The following is a 22,669-nucleotide window of genomic DNA, read 5'->3' as shown; positions in this document are numbered from 1 at the left end:
TAAGTGTGGAGTTTCTAAACTTTAAAATATTCACCTAATATCGACCGAGTAACGAAAATGGAAATACTCATCTGCTATTAGGAGAGATCCCAGTGCTGGATCTTGGTGCCCAACACTGACCCTGAAAAGTACTCCCAACCGTACTTACCACTAACTCAATTTTCTTCCATAGGAAACCATTGACTGTTTTTCTGTGAAAGTTCTTTTAAGTGTCGATTTTGGAAACTTCTAAATATTCCTTAAAAATCGCCTGTACAATTTAAACGCCGTTTCTCAACTACTTACAGGTGGTCCACTAGTACTGGATCCAGGATCCAACACTGACCTGGAAAAAGTAACCATAACCCCACTTACCTGCTAAGGGAATTTCCTTCCATAGGATAACATTGGTAATTTGATAAGAAAAAGTTTCTAAGTGTCAACTTTTAAAATAGCAAAATATTGCCTAAAAATCACAACAGTAACTAATAAGTATTTACTCACTTGTTTCCAAGAACTGTCCCAGGACTGAATCTAGGATCCAGTCATGGAGTTAGAAAAGTAGTCCTGAAAGTAATCAATTGCATATAACTTAAAATTCCCATTGAGCTCAATGTATTATTGTGTTTGAAATTGTGTTGCCTATTGCAACAAACTGTAACTATTGCATTCCAAGTCAATTGTCTTTTGCAAAGTATTTAACTAAAGCATCTCCTTCTGAGAAAGAATATTTTGATACCTCTTGTTGGTTTTAAAATAAAACAACCATATATTTTTATATACAAACCATTGGCCTAGAATTCAGCTCTTGAGTGTGTGAGACCATTTGCTGACTAAGTGTGTACAACAAATGCTTTACACTGTCCCCTGATACTGCCTTACTGCTCGACCAAGCTACCACTTTAGAGAGTGAGGTTATATCTAACTTTAGCCTCTGCCAAACCTCTGGGGACTGTGGACTCTATACACACTGTACCTATTTGGGAACAGTATATATAGAGCCACTTTCCTACAGAAGGTCTGTGATAGACAATTGGAAAGTCAAATCTCAAGGTTCCATTGATGGAGCAGCATTGGAATGTTACTGGTAAAGACATAGAGGTGGTTACTGTGGTTGCTTATTGGAAAAAATGGTCAGATGGCCCTTATCATTACAAGAGGGAAGTATCTGACAGATAAACTATAGCTGGGCTGTCTGACATAAATCCAGAATGGCTGGATCAGTACATATTTTCAGGATAACTATAAAGTATGTAAATTAGTTCTGTTTACAATCACTTTATGTAAATTTGAGAATATTCAGAATATCTACTAGCAATCACACCCCCAGATTATAGGTTGGGCATTCCTGACGTATCGGGCAAGGTTGTGGTTTGAAGGATGGATATCTTAATTTCCTTAGTTAAGAATGAAATCTGGAATCTCTAATAAACAATGTGTATTTCCTTCACACACTTTGTACATTTAAGCAATCTCCAGCAATGATATCGGAGTGCTGTAAAGAACAATGTAACAATTGGGTTCAAATTAAAACAGTGAAGATTTTGCAGCCAGATCATTTATTACTAATTCATTAGAACCCTAGTACGCCATAAATTTAAAGATATTTTAAGAAGAAGAATTTTTGCATCTTCTCTGAACACCATCAGGGTGGAGGGTTCAGAACTCTTCAAGTATCGCTACAGAATTGAAGAGTTGGTTCTGAGAAAGCCTGAGAAACTGTTTGTCATTATTCAACCATTCGGAGAGAGAATCAGGTGCATGTTCCGGACTCTCTTCAGATTGAAAACTATTTTGTTTGGGGGTTGTTGCGTTACAGCTGATGACAGCCTTAATGTTTAATTGAATCGCTGCATTATTGGATAGCTTATAGAATAAGTTTCTTTACTAATTCAAATGTTAATTGATTGCATCAAGCATAGAAGGTGAGCAGCTAGTGGAAACCTAATCCTATCATGTGAACAGATATGGTACAGTAAACATGGGTCTGCAAAATACCCTCAGTGGGAAGCAAGGTGGTGCTTTGACACAGGTGTGGTCACAGTCCAGGCCCTCAACAAAGGTGGTTCTGGCTGGAGTCTCAGGAGAAAGGTCCAGGTCATGGTCTGTCCACTGACCAAACTGCATGAAGGTGAGTGACCGCTCATTATCCAGTGTGATTTCATTGTTTGGAAACTGGACAATCTGGTTTGAAACCGCACGTGCCTGGAATAAAGAACAAAGAAAGGTGATGGTCCTCCTTCCACAAACACAACTTGCTTAAACACATTCTTAATTCTTCAGACTATCCCATCTTTCCCTAGAAATGAGATTAACCATCTGTCTACGGTTAGAAAGCCCCTCCTTCCTAATCCAGAAAAGATTAGGAAAACCCCACATTTTCTCTGAAAGTGAGACCACAAACTCCTCTCCTAAAAAACTGATTATCATCTCTTCATCTGGAAGAGTGAGCCACCTTCTTTAATGAGACGCCCCCACAACCATGTTTATTAAGTGAGACCTATATTGTTCCACAACCAATAAGACTTCTCATTGTATTACTGAGAAAAAGACCACTTTCACATTCTTTGGAAGTGAGACCGCCTTACCATTTCAAGCATGGCTAGACCTGTTAAACTCTCAAAGTGAGAACACTTCCTTCTCTGCTGGGTGTGTGAACACCCATCCCCTCCTTTAAAAGCATTGCCTTGTTTTCAGAAAGTGGGACTCTCCTTTCCCCCTTTGGATGTATCATAACCTCATTTGAATATGTTGCCATTTCTCATATTCCTCTGGAAATAGGATCACCCCACCCTGCTCTGAAAAATACATTCCTCTGCTCACCTGAAAGTGCGGACACCCTTCTTATTCTGTAAATGTGAACATCACTGTTTTTCTTGAAGTGTGACACCCCTGCCCCTTATATGACATGAACACGACATGCCATGCCATGAAGGGCCTAAAGAAGATGAACCTGTTTTTTTGCAAGTTTCACGCAGATCTATGTGCAGTGCCAAAGTTAGTAGCAAAACACAAAACAACCATGACTACACATCACTTCCTGATAAAATATATATGTATGGTGAGTGCATGTTATATTTATTTATGCACCTGCCTGTAGCTTTTCTAAATGTATCAGCTTAAACAAATTCCTTTTTATTTTTCTGTTTATTATTGTACTCATTTTGTGACTGATTCTTAAAACTTTTTTATTTCAACTTAATATTTTATTTATTCACTTAAATTGCTATTTCAACTAGTTTAAATCATTCAATTTTAATACTATTTATCTCCGTAACCCTTTTCCTATGTTTTCATTATTTATAAATACTTACCTTTACAGATATGGGGAGTAAAGATGTACCCAATGTAATGAATCATGATATAAATTTAGCAATACTCACCAGCAAAGTAATGACACTTGATATATGTTTATGTGCAATGTCATTGAGGTACACTGCTTAAGTGATGATGCATGTGTGGAATGATGTGAGTGTTGTGCCTGGAATGTTCGCTGTGAGAGTCAGTAGGATCAGGAGGTTGAACAAAGACGCTTTGCTCCAAGTTGGGTGTCCTACCTACATTTTACTGACTACTTTCCCTTGGAGCATTTGTGGCACCTGAAATGTTCAAGAAGTAATCTGTCTTATTTGGTGATCCCTACTATGTGCCTACTACAGAACGTGGTTTGTACAGCTACTCTATCGTATGGTAGGTAGACACCTCCCCTCTTAACCACTGGCTCTACCATCAGTCATATCACAGAGCAGAAGCCCTCCTACTTCACCACAGTTCAAAGCCCTCATACTGTACCAGAGGGAGTTCAAATCCGTTTATTCTTCTGTTCTCTGTCCATCCTTTGGGGAGTGAACGTCCATCTTCATATTCCGCAGGAAGCCAACGAGCAAACCCCCTGTTTGAAGCACCGAGAAGCGGATTCCTCCTACAACGAGAATGTAAGACAAGTGCAACGAACGCTGGGATTAGGCACTGCTAATAATCTTGGTGTTAAACATTGTAAGGTCAAACATATTGAGGTACCCACCTATCAAATGCTGCTTTGAAGAACAGTTTTTGAACTGAAAGTTTTGAGACATAGTAATAAAATGATGTTATGTTAAAATTAATTAAACAGAATGCAAAAGAATGTCAGGGAACACCAACTGCAATTCTATTACTGAGCCCTCACTAACCAAAAAATGGGATCCTAAGGTTCGAAAGTAAGAAGAAAAACGAACTGGACAGACAAAAACTAAAAAAAGTAAGTCTTTATTAGAACTTCAGAAGAAAATATTTATTACCACCACTATTAGGGTTCAAGACCCATTTCTCCAAAGAGGCTTTGCATAATTGTTTGAAAGAGAGTGATGCACAGCTGTTAAGTTCTTTTGTTAAATATATCGATTATGCAGTCATTTTTTTATTTCTTTTGCAATATCCTACAGCGCAAACGTGGCCCAAGGAAATTAGAGCGCTGTACAAGAGAATGCCAACTAATGTGGACAAACAATAGAAACCAAAAACCGCAGAACAAGACAGTCAAGAAGAGGCAATGGGCATTGGGTGGTGGTGTTAACAGCAGTCAGTGATCAGAGTGTCTTTGTAAGAGGAGGAGGACTTTAAGTTCCTCTTTTAAAGTAACCCGCCATGTGGACCATGCGTTGAGTTGGATAAGAGAGTTTCAGATCCTAGCAGAAATACTGAAGAAGAACTGCCTCATACAATACTCATATTTGAATGTCAGGAGTTTGAGTAGGAGGGATTCAACATTCCTTGACCACAGTTGTGCACAAGAGATTTTCAGTTTCTTAGCCTGACAGGAGGCTTTGGAGTTTTGCAGTAGTCACTGAGCAAGGTAAACAGTCGTAAATTGTGCCCCGTAAATTGTGCCCATACTCCAATGTGGAGCCATTCACAAGTGAGAAGGATAGGAGAGATGTGGTCACCACTTTTGTACCCTGAACTAATGAAAGAGGCACTGTTAATAACAGGTCTGAGGGAGGCCAGGTGAACTTTAGTGTAAATCAGATAGAAGGAAGTTCCCATAGTCTAATCTGGAGAGAACTTGTGTCCTGACTAGGGACTTAAAGTCTTAGTTAGGGATGTCTGATACCCCAAAGTAATCTAAGGTGGTAGCGTGATTTTGTAGCCATCGATATGAGATTGTAGATTAAGCCGATTTTCAAATATGAATCCTATTTATTTCACACTGTCCACAATCACTAGTATGCAACCCAGGAAAGAGCAAGATTTAATCCGCTTTTGGACAGGCACACCGGTATTTTTGCGGTAAGATTAAAAAGAGTTCTGTTTTAGTTGGGTGAGTTTTAGGTTGTGGATGGACACCCGCTTTTTAATTCTGGACAGGGTATTGTTAAGCGAGTGGGTGTTGGTTGAGCAGGAAATTCTGATAAGGGTCTGATTATCATCAGCATACTGGTGAAAAGTATACCAACATTACTGAGGATTTCTCGAAGAGTATGAGACAATATTGATTCCTGAGTGATAAGGTTAACTTCACTTGATATGGAACTCACTGTTTTATTCGCTTGGACGTTTTTGGAGAGATAGGAGGTAATCCAATTTAGAATTGTTGCCTCAGTGCCCATCTATTCTTTCAGGATATTAACTGTATCAATGGCATCTGAAAGGTATAGAAGAAGATGATGGCAGGGGTTGCTCTATTTGAGGAAACAGAATGCGTCCTCAAGCACTTGCAGTATTAAGGTCCATGTGATGCAGCTCTACCCGATTGGAATTAGTCCGGGATGTTGTTTTTCTGGATATCAAAAGAAAATTGTAAGACTACCCAGCTTTCTCGCATTTTGCCTAGGAAGGAAAGGTTTATGGCAGTTGTTTGAGTTCCTTGAGTCTGCACAGGCTTTTTTTCAGAAGGTAGGAGACTGTCTAACTTTCAGATAATCTGGGAAGGTGTCTTGCTTAGCTGACAAATTCAATAAAGTGGTCCAGAAGGGTAGCAGCTCTTTGGCAATCTTCTTACTAATGGATCCTGGCACAGTGCATTGAAGTGACTTGGCAGTTTCGTTTTGAGTAGCTCCGTGTTCGATATTACATCAAAGTCAGACCAGCGAGGATGTGCCTTACAGGTGAGTTTTTGGTCATTGAGGTCAACAGAATGGGTGAAAGAGAGACCTGAATAGAATTTCTTTTCTTTGCAAAGAAGGGCTTAAAGTGTGGAAAACCGGGCATTTCAGACTGGTACTTTGCTTGTAGAGAACAAGAGGACTCAAGCTCGCCCATGAGTAAAGAGGGCATCCCCAATAAAGTATGTATAGATTAGTCCAAATACGTGGGTCCATATCCTCTGTTCATCTCTGCTTAACATAACAGCATTAGGAAAAAATGTAATGAGAGAGGACTTATAAATGAGAATGAGAGATTCACAGCTTTGTGTGCCGGCCCTAAGTTGCAAGAAAGCAAAAGACACACAAATGATGGAATGTGGAACAAATCAAACATTCACCCCCAATCAAGAGATCTGGCTTACATTCTCTGTTCTTTTGCTCACCATGCCACTCCAGCTTTGACCCAGCCATATGCAAATCAGTTTTGACCCTGCTCTTCATGGGAGCAGTCCAGCTCAAACTGCGAAGTCAGGTCCTCACTGGACCAGAAACAAGCACCCTAGGACTGGTTTGGCGTATCACTCCTCATCAACCAGGATAGCTTGAATACAGTGGCACAGTGAGCCCGGGAACGATGTCTGGGCATACCCGGCACACTTGAAGTGAACAAAGCAAACACAAGGAGATGATGGACAGTATGCTGAAACTTTTCAGACACTCACCCCCAATCACAGATCTGGGGTAAATTCATGGTTCTTTTGCTCACCATGCCACCATTCCGTTTATCATTTGTTGCTACAGCATTTGTTAGACCTAAGTTGCAGCAGAATAATTGGGGAGGGGGAATGTCTCAAGACTTTATTGAGTTTTCCTTGGGCTTGTCTTTCTTCATACATATGTTTTGAAAAGAAGGAGAGTGAAGGGTTCAGTCTTTTTTATTTGCTTTTCAATAAAACAAATATTTTAACTGAATCCTCATGCACTTGTTGTATTTCTCTGTAGTGGTGTTCATGTCTTTCTAAGAATAACATGAGGAAATGTTCCATCTAGCCCTGTCGAGAAGAGCTGTCATGTCTATGGTTTTGGTGTCAGGAAACCACATTGTCTCTTGTTTCTGTTGTCATTAGGTTTTCCGGTGGCCATAGGCCAGAGTGAATGAAATCTGAAAATGGTCAGACCAGTCCACCAGTAGGAGGTCTTTGGCAGACAAAGGGATATCCATTGAGATGAGCAGACCAAGAAGGTAGGCCTTAAACTATGAGGAGTTTTAACAGCTTTTGTATGAACATGCTGTCAACAAGGAAAGAAGGCAATAGATTGACAGATTGGTCTTGGATGTCACCTCAATACAGAAATACCTGAGGAAGGTGCTGGCCTCAAGAATCAACAGTTGAAATATAATGAAGTCCATGCACTCTTCAATAAATGTGTTGTCTTTACTAGGCGGTTGGTAGATGACATTTTAACTGAGAGTACATGCCTTATTAGTGAAGATCTCCTTTGAAGGGCATTGGAAGAATTGGTACTAAGCAGCAGGACATTTTCAGAAGCCTAATGTGATCTTATGAATAAGAACTACTCCACCACCATGCCTGTCCGCTCAGTTACATCATTTAGGAAAATACTGCTAGGAGAGAAGGCTGTTGAAGGACTCGGAGAGCCCTATTTCAGTTGTGACTAGGTTTTCAAGTTTGAAAATCAAGATGGCGTTAGAAATCCACATACAGTATTTAACTACTGAACAGATGTGCAGCATGCATCAAAGAAAAGAGTGTCTTGTAATGAACATAGGGTTTTGCAACTGACTGTTAGGTATTGAAATCAGGTTCCTTCCTTTTACGTTACGGGTAGGTGTGGGGAGGTCTGTTGTTTATAATAACTGGAATGATGGGGTTTAATGGGTTTGATCACTTACCTGTTTAGAATTGGGGCAAGTGATTATCTGGCTTTAAACTAGTTCACAGAGTCACTATAAAGTTCAACAGCTTTGCAAATTTCACCATCATTGAGGGAGTATTGTGTTCTCCTGGAGCAAGGTGCACAATTGCATCTTGAAAGTCTATCTTCCCGGATTATTTATCAGGGCCGTTGGTTGGGTTGGTAGATGAGGTGCGCCCTGAGATAAAGCTTCAATTTCAATTTTCTAAGTCAATTTAGCCAAGGAGGTTGTAGATCTGGAGGGGGAGACGAGTATAGTTTGTGGAGATTAAACTTGGATAGCCCTATCAGGCTGGCGGCTGAGTCTGGGAGATGGGGGCTCCGTGTTACCCAAGGAATCAATCCGTCAATCAGGGAATTGTAAGCACGCTACTCACTTGCGAGGGTCTCAAGGCGCTGGGGGAAGTGGGGGGGGGGGGAGCAGCTCCGTTCAGGTGAAGAGCCAGGTCTTGAGTGTCTTCCTGAAGATGTTCAGAGATGGGGCACATCTGATGTCGACTAGGGGCTCATTCTAGGTCTTGGCCGCGATGTAGAAGAAGGCCCTTTTGCCAGTTCTGGCTCTGCAGATGCGCGGGGTTTCAGTGAGGGCGAGTTCGGCGGATTAGAGGTTTCTCTTGGGTACATGGAAGATGATTCTCTTGTTGAGGTAATGGGGTCCGGTGTTGTGGCACTATTTGAAGGCGTGGGTAAGTATCTTGAAAGTCATTCTCTTCTCGACGGGAAGCCAGTGGAGGTCTCGCAGGTGTTGGGTGATGTGCTCTTGTCGAGGGATGCCGAGGACGAGTCTGGCTGCGGTGTTCTGTATGGTCTGCAGTTTGAGGAGCAGAGACTTGTTGATTGCGGCGTAGAGGGCGTTTCCGTGGTCTAGTCTGCTGGTTATGAGTGCGTGGTTGATGGTTTTTCTTGATTCGGGAGGATCCATTTTAAGGACTTGCGAAAGATGCGGAGGGTGTTGAAGCAGGTGGAGGTCACAGCGTTGACCTGTCGGGTCATGCAGAGGGAGGAGTTGAGTATGATGCCGAGGTTCCGGGCATGGTCGGTGGGGGTCGGCGGGCTGCCAAGGGTGGTGGGCCACCAGGGGCTGTCCCAGGCAGAAAGGGAGGGTCCGAGGACGAGGACCTCTGTCTTTTCCGAGTTGAGCTTCAGGCAGGTGTTGCACATCCAGGATGGGACGTCCTTTAAACCTTCCTGAAAGCTGAGTCTGGTGGTGATGGGGTCTTTGGTGAGGGAGAGGTTGAGCTGCATGTCGTCGGCGTAGGAGACTATGTTGAGTCCGTGCTGGGATAAGCAGGAGAGAATGAATTTGGGGACCGTGAAAGTTGAGATGCATTGAAGGAATTTGGGAGGTAATCAGAAGGGGGTTTGGGAAGAGAGTACGTTGGAGGGGGCGTAAGGTTGTAGGCAGAGGGAGGAATTTACCATAGGCTTTATACTAACACAGCTTCCAGGTGAAAGAAATGGAATTTGTTCATGTCTATAAAGCTGAAGGTGAGTGCAGTTGGGTTTACTATTGTTGCCAGAAGTAAATGAGGTCCAAAGCCATGGTCTTTATTCTAGCTAGTTTCATAGTTCCCTATTGCAGAGAAGGGCACTGTGTGGCAGTCTCAAGAAATACTATCTTACTGCAAGGTTTGGTTTAGGTTAGTTCTTGGTTTTTTTGAGGGAAGGTGAGTGGTAGTCTTTTTTCTGGACATATTCTTTTTTATATGGTTGGTGGAGGTACTCTTTTCCAGCAGCAGGGGGAGATTCATGGTTTGAAAACTTGCAGAGGAAGTTGAGCAGACGTAAGTCCTTAAAGCAAGATGCTGGGTTTGAAAGAGTCAGGTCAATTATATCCAGTCCAGCCTCACGTCCTTCAAAGGAGGCAGAGGGTGCCCGGCTTGGAACAGTCGTGGAGACAGTTAAGCTTGAGCTCAAGTCTAAGAACTCAGCATTACAGACGCAGTAGGTGGGCAGACGTTGACGGTGATGAGCAGTACCAGTGATGTAGGTGGATCAGGGTGAGTGCAGGAGTAGTAGAGGAGTAGAGGAGGCCTCCTCTCCTGGTCACTACTGGCTCTGTGCCCTGCTACCAGCTCCTTCAGTATGAGTCTGTGCCAGACATGACCTCAGCATCCCTCCGTGAACCACATGCTCTTTACAACGGTAGCATTTCATCTCACATCTAGCTTGGTCATGGGGACGATGCAATCACAAGTGACCGGAGAGCGGGTGGGACTGTAAACCTTTTTGGATTCTCATTCAGGTCTCATAACTTACAGCTTCATTCCTGGATGGGATTTCCTGAGAAGAATTTGCACCTAATGTATCCCAGGGTAGAGGAGCTTGTAGTGGAGCTTCCGTGCTTGTGGCGGCTATTTTGTGAGAAGTAGCAACTGCTCAGATGATATAGTATAATATGATTTTCATAACACCAGATTTTGTGTGTATGTTCTACAAAAAACATTTTTAAACTGTATAATATGAAGTGTCCTGTTGATGAAAACATATTTAGCCCAGCTTCAGTTGCAATGGTTTAAAATTACTATGCAGTAAATGATGCATTCATTCATGTAGTCATTCATCTATTCATTCAGATTATGACTTTGTAATATAAAACAATGTCCTTACAACAATAAGAATCTACTCAATAGGTGATACACCTTCTCTGAAATGGCAAGTGGCATTCAGAGAGAAAGGTGTCACCTGATCACAGGCTCTACTCAATTCCTCCACCCTACATTTGGTTCTGTGCATGTTCCACTAAGAGCATCCTGCCTGGATCACATATTAATTATACTATACTGCAGCAAAGGACTGATAGCAACTTCCCTGTTTGGGGAGGCTCGCTGTGTCCTAAGGAATTTATTCTGCTGAACATTACATGAACCCTTCCATTTCTGAGAAAGGCACTTTTTTCAAATTAAGTAGTCAGATTATCCATTCTCTGTAGTGACCACCTCATACCTTGTCACATTAATTTACATTGGAGGGGAGAGTTAGATGTACGGCAAACCATTTACAGCATATTAGAACATTGGAATGTTGGCAGCTCCATTGAAAACAATGGAGTGCTCCGGGCTTATAATGGCTGGTATAAGCCCGGAGCGCCAACATTCCAATGTGTCTTTGTTCACAGCTCTGGCTGTGAACAAAGACTTCAGGGAGCCGGAGGGGATTTGAATCCCCTCGCGCTCCCTGAAGGCTTCGTTTTGTTAGAACATTCTGCCCTCTAGTGGCAGAATGTTCTAATAGCCTTATAGCCCTTCGTAGCAGGGCTATACCGGCTTTTAAAGTCCCGCTACTGTTGTTAAAGTCCCTCGCCTTCGGCTCGGGCCTTTAACGCTGCAGCGGGCCTTTAACAGCCGTTATAGCCCCCTACGGCAGGCTATAAGGCTATATTAAACAAAACTTGAATGAATGTATGACAATCTCCAACTGAGGGCCAGGTGCTCATATCCAGGGCTGCTAGAATTATGTGGCAGAAGATGGCGAAATTATGCGCCAAGAAACTGCAAATGATGTGGCGTAATGCAGTACATTTTTGGATAGTATTACTTCATTATTTTGTAATATTTCACTTATTAACACTATCTGGGCATGCAGTGCATCTCATTAGTACATCTAAACATAGCTATTAGCAACAGAACGCTGACCAGTGTACTTTGGCAAAGGGTACTTACACCATGCGGCAAAACACAGAACAGGGTTTTTACAAATTTCTGAACTGTTTGAGCTAGAAACTATTTTTTTTGTTAAAATCTGGAGACTATGCAACAGATAATGGATTATGTAACAATTGCGGCAGATCCATAATTATGCGGAAAAATACCACAGACATGCAGTTACATAACTCCAGTGACCCCTCTCATAGCTCAGATTGACCCACAGGCATTATATGTCAAAGGAAGCCACAGTGAGCACAGTTACCTGTTGTTGCATTCGCCAGTGATGGTTCTGTATCGACTGTCCGGACAAGCTGCCGGCATTGACTGATAGGCACACCCAGTGACCTTGGAGACGGAGTGAAGCTGTTCAGCAGTGAGTATATCTGCAAACGGTTACAGCAAAAGTATTATTAAATCATTACTAATCCTCCCAACCCCTCTATTACTGAATATGTACTTTTTAACTCCCAATACATTTGCCAAACCATTCCATTGCCTGTTTTGTTTCAAATGTTTTTTACCATGCTTGCCTTATTCAAGCACTTTTATCAAAATTATTTTTCCCAAAAAATCCTTAAGTGGTTAGATTGGGAGCTGTTTTACTGGTCATCTCAAATTGTTCCTTTATCTGCTAATAGTCTTGTCTCCTTTAAGTATAGAATGTACAAAGTACATTCTGGGAAAAGTAGAGCAATAGGGCACTGTACAAAAAAAATCCAAACCTCGGACCACGCCAAAAACCTCGGCATCATTCTCAACTCATCCCTCACCATGAACCGACAGGTCAACGCCGTCACATCCAGCTGCTTCCACACCCTCCGAATACTCAGCAAGACTTTCAAGTAGATCCCCCCTGAGTCAAGAAAGACAGTCACTCATGCACTCATCACCAGCAGACTTGACTATGGAAACACGCTCAACACGGCATAAACAAGTTCTTACTCCGCAAACTCCAGACGATACAGAACTCCGCCGCCCGACTTGTCCTCGGCACCCCCTGGCACATACACATCAGCCAACACCTATGAAGATTCCACTGGCTCCCCATGGAGAAAAGAGTCACCTTCAAAATCCTCACCCATGCCTACAAATGCCTGCACAACACCGGGCCCGAATACCTCAACGACAGAATCAACTTCCACGTACCCAAGAGGAACCTCCGATCTTCCAACCTCGCAATGGCAAAAATCCCGTGCATCCAGAGAGCCAGAGCAGGCTGAAGATCATTCTCCCACATCGCGGCCTAAACATGGAACGAACTCCCGGCAGACATCAGGCATGCCTCCTCCCTGAACACCTTCAGAAAGGCTCTCAGGGCCTGGCTCTTCCACTGAACGGATCTGCTGAACCCCCCGCCTCATCCGTAGCTCCTTGAGACCCTCACGGGTGAGTAGCACCCTTTACAAAACCCTGATTGATTGATTGATTGATTGATTGATTGATTGATTGATTGATTGAAATAAGATTGGAAGGATATATGCTTGATAAACAAATGGATAAATAACTTAAGGAACATTTTAAATATATTACAAATTTAAAAATGCAAAAAATTACAAATAAAACCACAATGGAAATTACGAATATTCAGTAGAGTAGATACTTCAAGAAAGAGGTCAAGAGACGATAACAAACCTGCAAAAAGTCTACTCAAAGAAATGTGTTTTTGTGCACTTCAAGAAACAATTACTGAGGAGATTGTGAGGATTTCAACTGACAAAGAATTTAAAAAAATATAGTACAACATCAGAACATGCTTCATTTTTTAACTTTGTCTATTGAAATGGTGTATTGTCAACACAATATATGCCCTTATTGGTGTTGCTGTACCTTAAGAGCACCAAACCAGACTATGGAGGCTGCGTGCCAGACAGACCCAGCTCCCTTCCCAAAAGCATTGTATTTTTCAGAGAGAGTGTCTTCCACTCACCAACAAAGCCTCCTCTACCCCCCCACCCCCCTTCCTAAACTCTGGGAAAGGAGAATTGAGGGAATTTGACTTTCAGAAGTCATGTTCTGTTGGTCATAGGTTTTGTTCGCATGTAGAGGACTTGGGTCTCTCTCTGTCCATGATTGCTGGCACAGGTTAAAGTGAGGCAGAGTCTACATTACAACAACACAGTAGATGCAGTGAATGTCAGGTCTTCTAACCCATTCTAAAATGGCCACTGATCTACCAGGGACTCCCTGTTAGCTTATAGTAGGAATTACTTTCCGCTTGCATACATTCTTATTTATACTCAACATATTCTAATCTCTTACTGGTTCCACTAAACAGGCTGCTAATTGTTGTATTTCTTTGTTATGCAGTACAATCTATCATTGGTAGTACTCGGTCTCCTCTGGTTGGAGACACTCTGAACATTCTCTCAGTGGTTGTGTTGAGCCTCCTCTGGTTGGTTAATCTCTGAACTGTCTCTCTTTGGTTGGAACATACAGTCTTTTGGTAGCTTTATTGGACATTATCTAGTGGCAATACTTAACAATCTCTTACTGGTTGCACTAAGCAGTCTGTCAGTGGTGTGTTAGAATGAACAGACTATCAGTGGTTGTATTTGACCTCCTGCGGTTGGATATCCTCTGAAGAGTATTTCACTGGTTGCAATGGACAGCCTCTTGCATATAATATATGATATGTAATACTAAACAGCCTCCTAGTGGTTATATTAAACAGTCTGTCAGTGGCTGTACTGAGCCCTCTCTGGTTGATTAGACTGAGCAGCACTTTGCTATTTGCTAGTTAGCGAACAGTCACCTCCCAGGGCTATTCATCAGTCTCTTACCTGTGATATTGAAGGGCCTCTGGTAGGAGTTCTCCACCCTCTCCTTCAACAATTGGAAGGTGGTCTCCATATAATCCGCTGCCCGGATGGCGGTCCTGCTGCCGGCCACCGGCTGCTTGAAGAAAGCCATGATGTCCGAGGGCGAGAGGCTCCCCTGCTTCAGTTTGTTCTTTAAACTGGGAAGGAAATATATATTTTGGGTCTGGTCAATTTGTTGTGTCTTTAATTTTTAGTTAAATGTGTCAATTGCCAGAGCTGCAAATGAAGACATTGATCTACACACAGATCATGAGCAGCACCGCAGCAGTGCAAGCCTCGAGGTCGAGGACTGGACCTACATGCCTTAAAGTTCTGATTCACTTTTATGGTTATCAAAGAAGTGAGCTTTGTAGTGCAGTTACTCTTTTCATTTCTAGATCTGAATCTAACAAGTGTACCCCTTTTCCCTTATTTTATGAAACTAACTTCTCTAGAACATGTTGTTCCTCGCATGCTGTACCTCCCCATTAGGAAAGATTTTCAAATTCTGAGTTAATGTCATGAGAGCCCCTGAACAGTCCTTCAGTGATCCTCCAATGGAATCAAATATTAGGAGCAGATCATCTGTGTATTGTAGTAACAGGACTATATCACTAAATAACTTTTCTACTTGGTTTCTACTGACCACCATTCGTCTCAATATCTGATTTGTGCACACTCAGAAGTTTAAGTCTAAATCAAGATGCCAAGTTTGGTGATACCCCACAACTGGCCCCAGGATGCTTGTTTTCCGGTCCAGGGAGGCCATTGCCTGGCCGTTCGGGATGGACTGTTCCCATGGGGAGCAGGATCAATGCTGATTTGAAATGGTTGGGTTTGAACTGGAATGGCGTGGCAATGAAAACAATGATGGATTATACCCATATCTGAGACTAGGGGTGAATGTTTGACAATGTTCAGCATCCCCTCTATCATCTTTTTGTGTTGCATATCCTAATATCGTGCCGGAAAATATCAATAGCATGGGGTTGGTTGTTACTTAGTGTGATGTTGTTGCACTCTTCTGATTTCCACACTTCAGAATGAGGGCTAACGTGGTAATACTGCATATATATTTTGTCCTTCTCTGTGGTTTGTAAACTCTGTATGTGCCGTGTTTTTGTCGGCGCTAATTCCACTAGATTTTACTTGGTAAAAATTGTGAGGTGAATAACAGTAAATCTCAAAATACCAATTTGGCGCAAAGTGTCCACTCGTAATGAGGGCCAAAGCAGGTCCTGTCATGAAATGGGTGTACAGTCTAAATCCTACTTAGTTGGAAAGCTGGCCTCGGGAAAAAGACGTCCCTACATAATCTCTGTGTGATCTCTTTAGGTGTGAGGAATGAGGAGTGGAGTTGGTAGTCAGGGTATCAAGATCTGAAGTAAAGTAGGGGTGGCATACTTCACCAGCAGAGAGAAATGAGGCACGGCACACATGGGAAGGGTAGACCAAGCTACCTCGCGTAGAGCAAATATAGGACCTGATGTAGAGTTTGAAGGCGGGTTACTCCATCACAAACGCGACTGATATCCCAACCACCTTATTACACATTACACATACCTTAGGATATAATACACTTGTAATAAGGTGGACGGGATAGCGATCATCTTTGTGACAGAGCAGTCTGTCCTCTAAACTAGATCAGGCCCATAGTATCACCAGCAGCAATGAATGCTTCATCATCGGAGAGAGCAGTGGTGTGACACACAAGGGCAGGGTAGACTAGGCCATTTCACAGACACAGAACAGACACAGTATCACCAGCAGCAATGAATGCTTCACCATCGCAGAGAGGAGTGGTGTGACACACAAGGGCAGGGTAGACTAAGCCACCTCACATACACAGAACAGAGATAGAATCACCAGCAGTAATGAATACTTCACCGTCGGAGAGAGGAGAGGTGTGACACACAAGGGCAGGGTAGACTAAGCCACCCCACCTACACAAAACAGACATAGTATCAACAGCAGCAATGAATGCTTCACCATCGCAGAGAGGAGAGGTGTGACACTCATGGAGGGTAGACTAAGCCACCCCACATACACAGAACAGACACAGTATCACCAGCGGCAATGAATGCTTCACCATCGGAGAGAGGAGAGGTGTGACACACAAGGGCAGGCTAGAATAAGCCACCCCACATTCACCAAACAGACATAGTATCAACAGCAGTGGTGCACGCTTCACCAACAGGTAGTGGAGAGCCTAAGAGGAAGTGGAGCTCGATAAGAGGTGGCGGATCTTAATCGGGTGCATATAGAGCAAATCTTGTGGATTTATGGGAGTGATAGATTCAGCCGTGATGGAAGCTCCAAGGGGCTAAGTTAGAATTCGGGCAGTTATGATTGCTCTGAAAGGGCAGGTCACTGTTCAGAGTCCTAACAATGATAGGATTTCTGGCAGTGATCTATGGTGAATTCTCTCTTCACTCTAACAGTGATGGCAGCTGTAGAGCAACGAATTGAGAGATTAGTAGTTGCCTATTTTGAAAGGGGTAGGCTCTAAAACATGTTATGATGCAGCTCTGAAAGAGCATGTTGGGTAGTGGTGGCAGCTCTGAATGTGCAGGTTCGAGAAGGTCAGAGACCAGAAGACAGGAAGTGATGTCAGCTTTGATGGTGAAAGATGGAGGTTCGGAAGTTGAATAAAGAATCCTGAAGAGACATGTCAGGGTCGGAATCAGCCAGGTATTCTGCGCCTGATGGCAGTAGTATTACACCTCTCTGTTACTCCCACACTTGAGAAATTGTCCTATAGATATGACTCAGTAATACCCAAACCTTCAGACTCACGTTTGGCGCGTGTGCTTGTAGGCGGCATCCACCAGGTGCTTGGCTTCTTCAGCACACCTGAGAATGAAGGGAGTCTCCACCTCTTCCAGCCCATCTGCAAAGATGAAACTCAGATTAAAACACAGACTGGTGCCATTTACAAGAAGAGACTACAGTCTGCCACTTATCTGCAAGTGCTGCTGTGAAACTAACAGTACCTGCTCGAATTCAGCCATTGTCAAGGAAAAACAAACCACAGCCTTTTAATTCGTCCTGTGTATCATGCTATTTTCAGGTGGTTTTCTCACAGTTGCCGTGGAATTCTTTACACAAAAGCGTGAGAAGAGTTTGAGGGAGTTAACCTTTCCTGTTTATTAATAAATGTATCCATAGTTCCTTGAAGCATGAACATTTTGATATAAAAAAAGACAGGGTAGGAAAGAGAGAATAAAAAAACAAGGCAAAGAGCAAAGTAAGGAGAATAAGCTAAAAGAAGTTGGATGGAAAAAGGTGGTGTGCAGACAGGGAAAGGTAAAAAAATACTTAAGGATAAAAGTCAAGTGAGATGTAGGCAAAGGTACATGGGGACGATGAGAAAGAGAGTAAAGAAAACAACAAAGGGAAAATTAGACACTGACAGCAGATTTGTAACAAGTATTGACAAAACCCACCCGTCTAATTTTTTTAAAACAAGAATTGGAAAAGCCAATACATATGGCTGTAACTGAAAATCAGCTTTGCTAATGCTTGTGACTAGAAATGTCTCCAATCAGACATAAGACAAGCTGCAGTATGTTAGGTAGTTTCTAGTGATCACTTGAGTCAGAGATAAATTATTTCTGCAGTAGTCTTCATGGATTCAAAAACAAATCCTTTCTGTTTCAGACTGCAGTACCTCTGGTTGTTACTAGAGGTCACTGTCGTGAGAAACAGATCTTCTCTCTAGCAGGCTGCAGTACCGTAGGTGTTTACAAAAGATCAGGCTGCAGGAGCATAGATTAGTAACAGGTGGTCCTAGAGTCTGAAACAAATGCTTTCAGGGGCAGGTGGAGTACTTTACGTTATTAATAAAGGTTCTGGAATTCATCACTAATAGTTTTCTGTGGCAGAGTGCAGTACCTCGGGTCGCCACTAGAGGTTCCTAGTGTCCTCCTTTTCAGGAGTAGACAGCTACACCTGCAGAACCAGTCAAAGGTGGTCACTGTGCACACGGTTCGGCCGTGACTCAGGGCACTTATGAGTCGTAATGCCCTAGCCAGGGCTGGCCTTGGGCGCCATTTTTCAGAGGGGCGTCTCGGGGAGCTCAGCTGCCTGACTTATTGACATGCAAAGAGCAGCGCGTCCATTCCACTTGATCTCAGTCGAGTCCCATTAAAGACTTTGTAATCAGCCCTTAATGGACATCAGTGTAATTGTTAGCACGGCACCCCATAATTTCCATGTTCCTCACACAGTTCCGTCACACCGCAACGACACACAACAAATGCCAAACTTTCTTTCCACCCAGAGCGCTGTCCCGGGCAATCCGATTTAGAGCCGGCGCTGGCCTCAGCTTTACTTCACTGTTGCAACATGGCTGACAGGCTTTAAGAATGGTGCAGTTAAAAAATGGGGAGTGAGATAGGAGCACCTGGGAGGAATGGATAAGCACTGGGGGAGATTGAGCAGACAGAGTGCAGGGGCCAATGATTGTGTGTGAACGTCTACCTTGAAGGATGCCTACATCCGTGAGGTGCCAATGACGGAATCAGCACTGATGGACAATCCTGTTATCCAATGCCTAGAGCCCACTGAACCACATCAGCCAATGGATGAAATTGGTTGTTTAGACGCCCCTGTCTGTGTGTGTGTTTTATGTTGTGTTCAATTGTGTGTTGTGTCTGGCAATATGTCTTACCATACAGCTAAAGCTACCTCTAAGTACCAGTTGTGCACCGGGGAGATAAGATAACATGATAGTTTTATCTTCCTCACTTAATGCATCTGTTCACTGTAGTGTGCAACAAGTCCTTATGTACACTGCCTACAAGCTTGCATTGCTGTTCAATACCGTTAACGTGTGTAGTATATCTGAGGGTGCATTGCTATGTGTAAGAGGCCGTACCGTCTGCCTCCGCACAATCTATTCAGTATTAAACGACTCAAACAATGAGAGCAGGCATATCTCACTCACTCGTAGCCGATATATCTCACCCACTCATAGCAGGCAAATCTCACTCACTCATAGCAGGCATATCTCACCCACTCATAGCAGGCATATCTTGTCTACTCATAGCAGGCATATCTTACCCACTCATAGCAGGCATATCTCACCCACTAGTAGCCGATATATCTCACCCACTCATTGCAGGCATATCTCACTCACTCATAGCAGGCATATCTCACACGCTCATAGCAGGCATATCTTACCCACTCATAGCAAGCATATGTCACACACTAGTAGCCGATATATCTCACCCACTCATTGCAGGCATATCTCACTTACTCATAGCAGCCATACCTCACCCATTAATAACAGACACTTCACACACTCATGGCAGGCACATCTCATTCACTCAACGCAGGCACAGCTCACCTACTCATAGCAGGCAGGGCTCACCCTCTCACAGCAGTCATATCTCATCCACTCATAGCAGACACATCTCAGCCACTCATAGCAGCCATTTTGTCACCCATTCATAACAGACACCTCACGAATTCATTGCAGGCACATCTCACCCACTCATTGCAGGCACATCTCACCCACTCATAGCAGTCACACCTCACCCACTCATAGCAGGCATATCTCACGTACTCATAGCAGGCAGGGCTCACCCTCTCATAGCAGTCATATCTCATCCACTCATACCCATGTGTCATCCACTACCAGAGCCGACATGTCTCACCGTGCCACTGCCGGCCTCGAGGAGACATTAGCTCCACTCACTGTAATATTCATTATAACTAACATTCATTGAGTCCACTCCTGCCCGAAGTCACGGCTGCCCCTAGCCTTTACCCCCAAACTCTGTGACCTCATCCCTCAGGAGCTCTCGGTCCGCACAGATCTCACCCGCGTCCAACAGTCTAGAACCCAGCGTGTCCTCGGCAGCGGTCTCACCCCGTCAGGGTAAACACCCCCCTCATAGGGCACTCTCCAAAGCTGGAGCGCTAACTCGGGGGACAACTTGTAGGCTACAGGGTTAAAACATGGCAGGGGGCGTCTTAACCTTTCTTATAGGCAAGAATAGTTCTAAATTCTAAAAAACACATTTCATATACATTTAGGTTTGAAACAGTGAAACCAAAAATCACTAGTTCGGTTATTATCTGAACCTGATTTCCCCTCAGCAGGGGCCTGAATGTCGCTTTCATTCTGCCCAGTTTTAAACCATGTTTTAGGAATGAGCACTCAGGGGCCAGTAGGGAAGAGGGACAGCGGCTGCAGGACAAGGCCTTACCGTAGAAAGAAGCTGCTGCTGTTTGTAAGAAGCCCAGTGCCAGCAGCAACCGGAGGGCAGCTCTCACGGGACCCATGGCTGAAAGGCAAGAACAGAGTTAGAGAAGGCCGGCCCGACCCCCCACCTACCCCCGGCAGCCCTCAGCATCAACATGCACGGGAAGGGCTCTGAAACAGTGGGGCGCTCGATCCCCAGCACCCCAAGCATCCCCGCCATCTGACCCCAGTGCCTGGCAAGGTTCGCACTGCAGGGGGGCACGGCTGCTTTCCAAGAAGTGAGGGTCGTGACTCGTGACCTCCCGTAACGCAGCCTACCTGCCCGTCACTTGGGGCCTGTGATGGGCGTTCCAGAGGGTGAACAGGGCCTGTTCCAACAGCTGGTGGAAGCCTGACCCCCGGGGTACACACAGGGGCTGATGCTGCACCCGGTGTCACAGAAGAAATCGGGATTCAGTGCCAGTCAGAGGGCGTGTGCGGGCACCGCGTCACCCCACCCACAGCGATGCTGTGCCAGCCGGGTACAGTCCTGGCACAGGGCCAATGCGCCTTGAACCGGTGTTGGAGTTGCATTCAGTGCTGCAAAGAAATATGTCTATACCATATAATATACAACAGTTGGGGGGGGGGGGGGGGGGTGAGCGCTATATCCCTCGTGTCTATATCCTCTCTCGGACAGTCTCTTAACCCCGCTGCGCTCGCTCAGTCACTGTACGGACAGGGCGAACCTCTTACCTGCTGGAAGGGTGATAATACAATGTGTGGCCTCTCGGCTGCTGTGTTCTCTGACTGGCGCCGTGCAGAGACAACGATTGCCTTCGTTTTTATAGACCCAGTGACTCGTGACTCAGGGAAGTGACCCCCGCAGTCACCCCCTCCCGATCCCCTTTCCCGTGTCTCAGGGGTCTTGCACAATGATGAGGCCCCCCGCCCGCATTTCCCCTTCACCTGAAACCATCCACCATTGAAAGAGGAACACACTGACCGGGCTCAGCGACACAACCACGACACATGTGTGAACACACACTACAGAAGCTGACTGAACACACCCAAGCGCTGACGAGGTGGGCCCAGCACACTGCATATTCACCTCACAGGAGCGGCGCAATCGTTAGTGCAGCAGGTGCAGTGGCACTGGGGCCGAGGGGTATGAGGGGCCCACTGAACCCACTATGACTGTCTGTTATTATCCACTTTGGACTCGAGTGGCATTTCTCTGCTTGCACTAGTGCCCAGGACACATTTGTAACTCATTGAAGCCTCAGCGCTATGTGGCAGATTCCGAACTCTCATGATCGTGCTGTGAGTGAAATGTTGCAAATAATTAATACATCGAGTTGAGACAGCAACGAAGGAAAACGCAAAACGTTACGTTTACAGTTCCCACCCCCTCCCAAAGAGTTTACATTGTAAATGTGTTTCTCGGAGGTATCTCTCTGGGTCTGGGCAGGCCTTGGTTCCGGGGCAGTAGCCCTCTTCTGCCCGTTGTTTCCCACAGTTCTCCTGGGCCCAGAGGCGCCATTGCCCTCCGAGTGGATTACCAAGTAACCCCCTTTGCCCCAGAGGTTCAGGACGGTTCTAAGGACCTGTGCACATCAGGGGCAGATAGGGAAATCCTTGCAACAAGCATTGGCACTGCTCCTAGAAACACAGGAACCAGATACTGCTGGGAGCTTGATGGAGCAGGTATAGCAAAATGTTGTATACCTCCTCTATTTTGCATGAAATATTAATTACGTAATCATTCTAAATATGAACTTGTACTAATTGTGTGGAGTGGTATAATTAACCAACAAAGTGCACCTTAATAAACACAAGATACATGCGGGACTAAAATGCTAATTGCTTGTCAAATAATTAAATGATGAACTGCGGTACGCAAACTAAATGATGTGTTGAAATAGAGATATGCATGATTCATGTTGCTTTTGTGATGGTTTGGTGAGTATTATTGCTTTGAATGTTGCTACAAGCTAGGAAATTTGGGATTAGTGCGGGTTTAACAATAGAATCCTCATTTCTATATATTAA

The 22,669-nt window shown here is 44.1% G+C and overlaps 1 protein-coding gene across 1 annotated transcript in view; it reads right to left on the bottom strand.

Moving 5' to 3' along the window:
* The window catches only part of LOC146859094 (eosinophil peroxidase-like), a 47,308-nt gene extending 25,868 nt beyond the window's left edge, over positions 1-21,440 (bottom strand). The window contains exons 1-7 of the mRNA XM_085649748.1: positions 21,374-21,440; positions 20,643-20,720; positions 17,224-17,317; positions 14,410-14,585; positions 11,892-12,012; positions 3,772-3,901; positions 1,978-2,184 (exon numbers count right to left, since the gene is read on the bottom strand). Coding sequence (XP_085505874.1) covers positions 1,978-2,184; positions 3,772-3,901; positions 11,892-12,012; positions 14,410-14,585; positions 17,224-17,317; positions 20,643-20,718 — 804 coding nt within the window. The 5' untranslated portion in view covers positions 20,719-20,720; positions 21,374-21,440. The remainder of the gene's footprint in view (positions 1-1,977; positions 2,185-3,771; positions 3,902-11,891; positions 12,013-14,409; positions 14,586-17,223; positions 17,318-20,642; positions 20,721-21,373) is intronic.
* Positions 21,441-22,669: the final 1,229 nt, after the last annotated feature.

The sequence above is a fragment of the Triturus cristatus genome, chromosome 3_2 (assembly GCF_964204655.1).
Source record: "Triturus cristatus chromosome 3_2, aTriCri1.1, whole genome shotgun sequence".
In the NCBI taxonomy this organism is placed as follows: Eukaryota; Metazoa; Chordata; class Amphibia; order Caudata; family Salamandridae; genus Triturus; species Triturus cristatus.
Note: the sequence above shows the minus strand (reverse complement) of the source record. Positions and strands in the feature narration are given on the sequence as shown.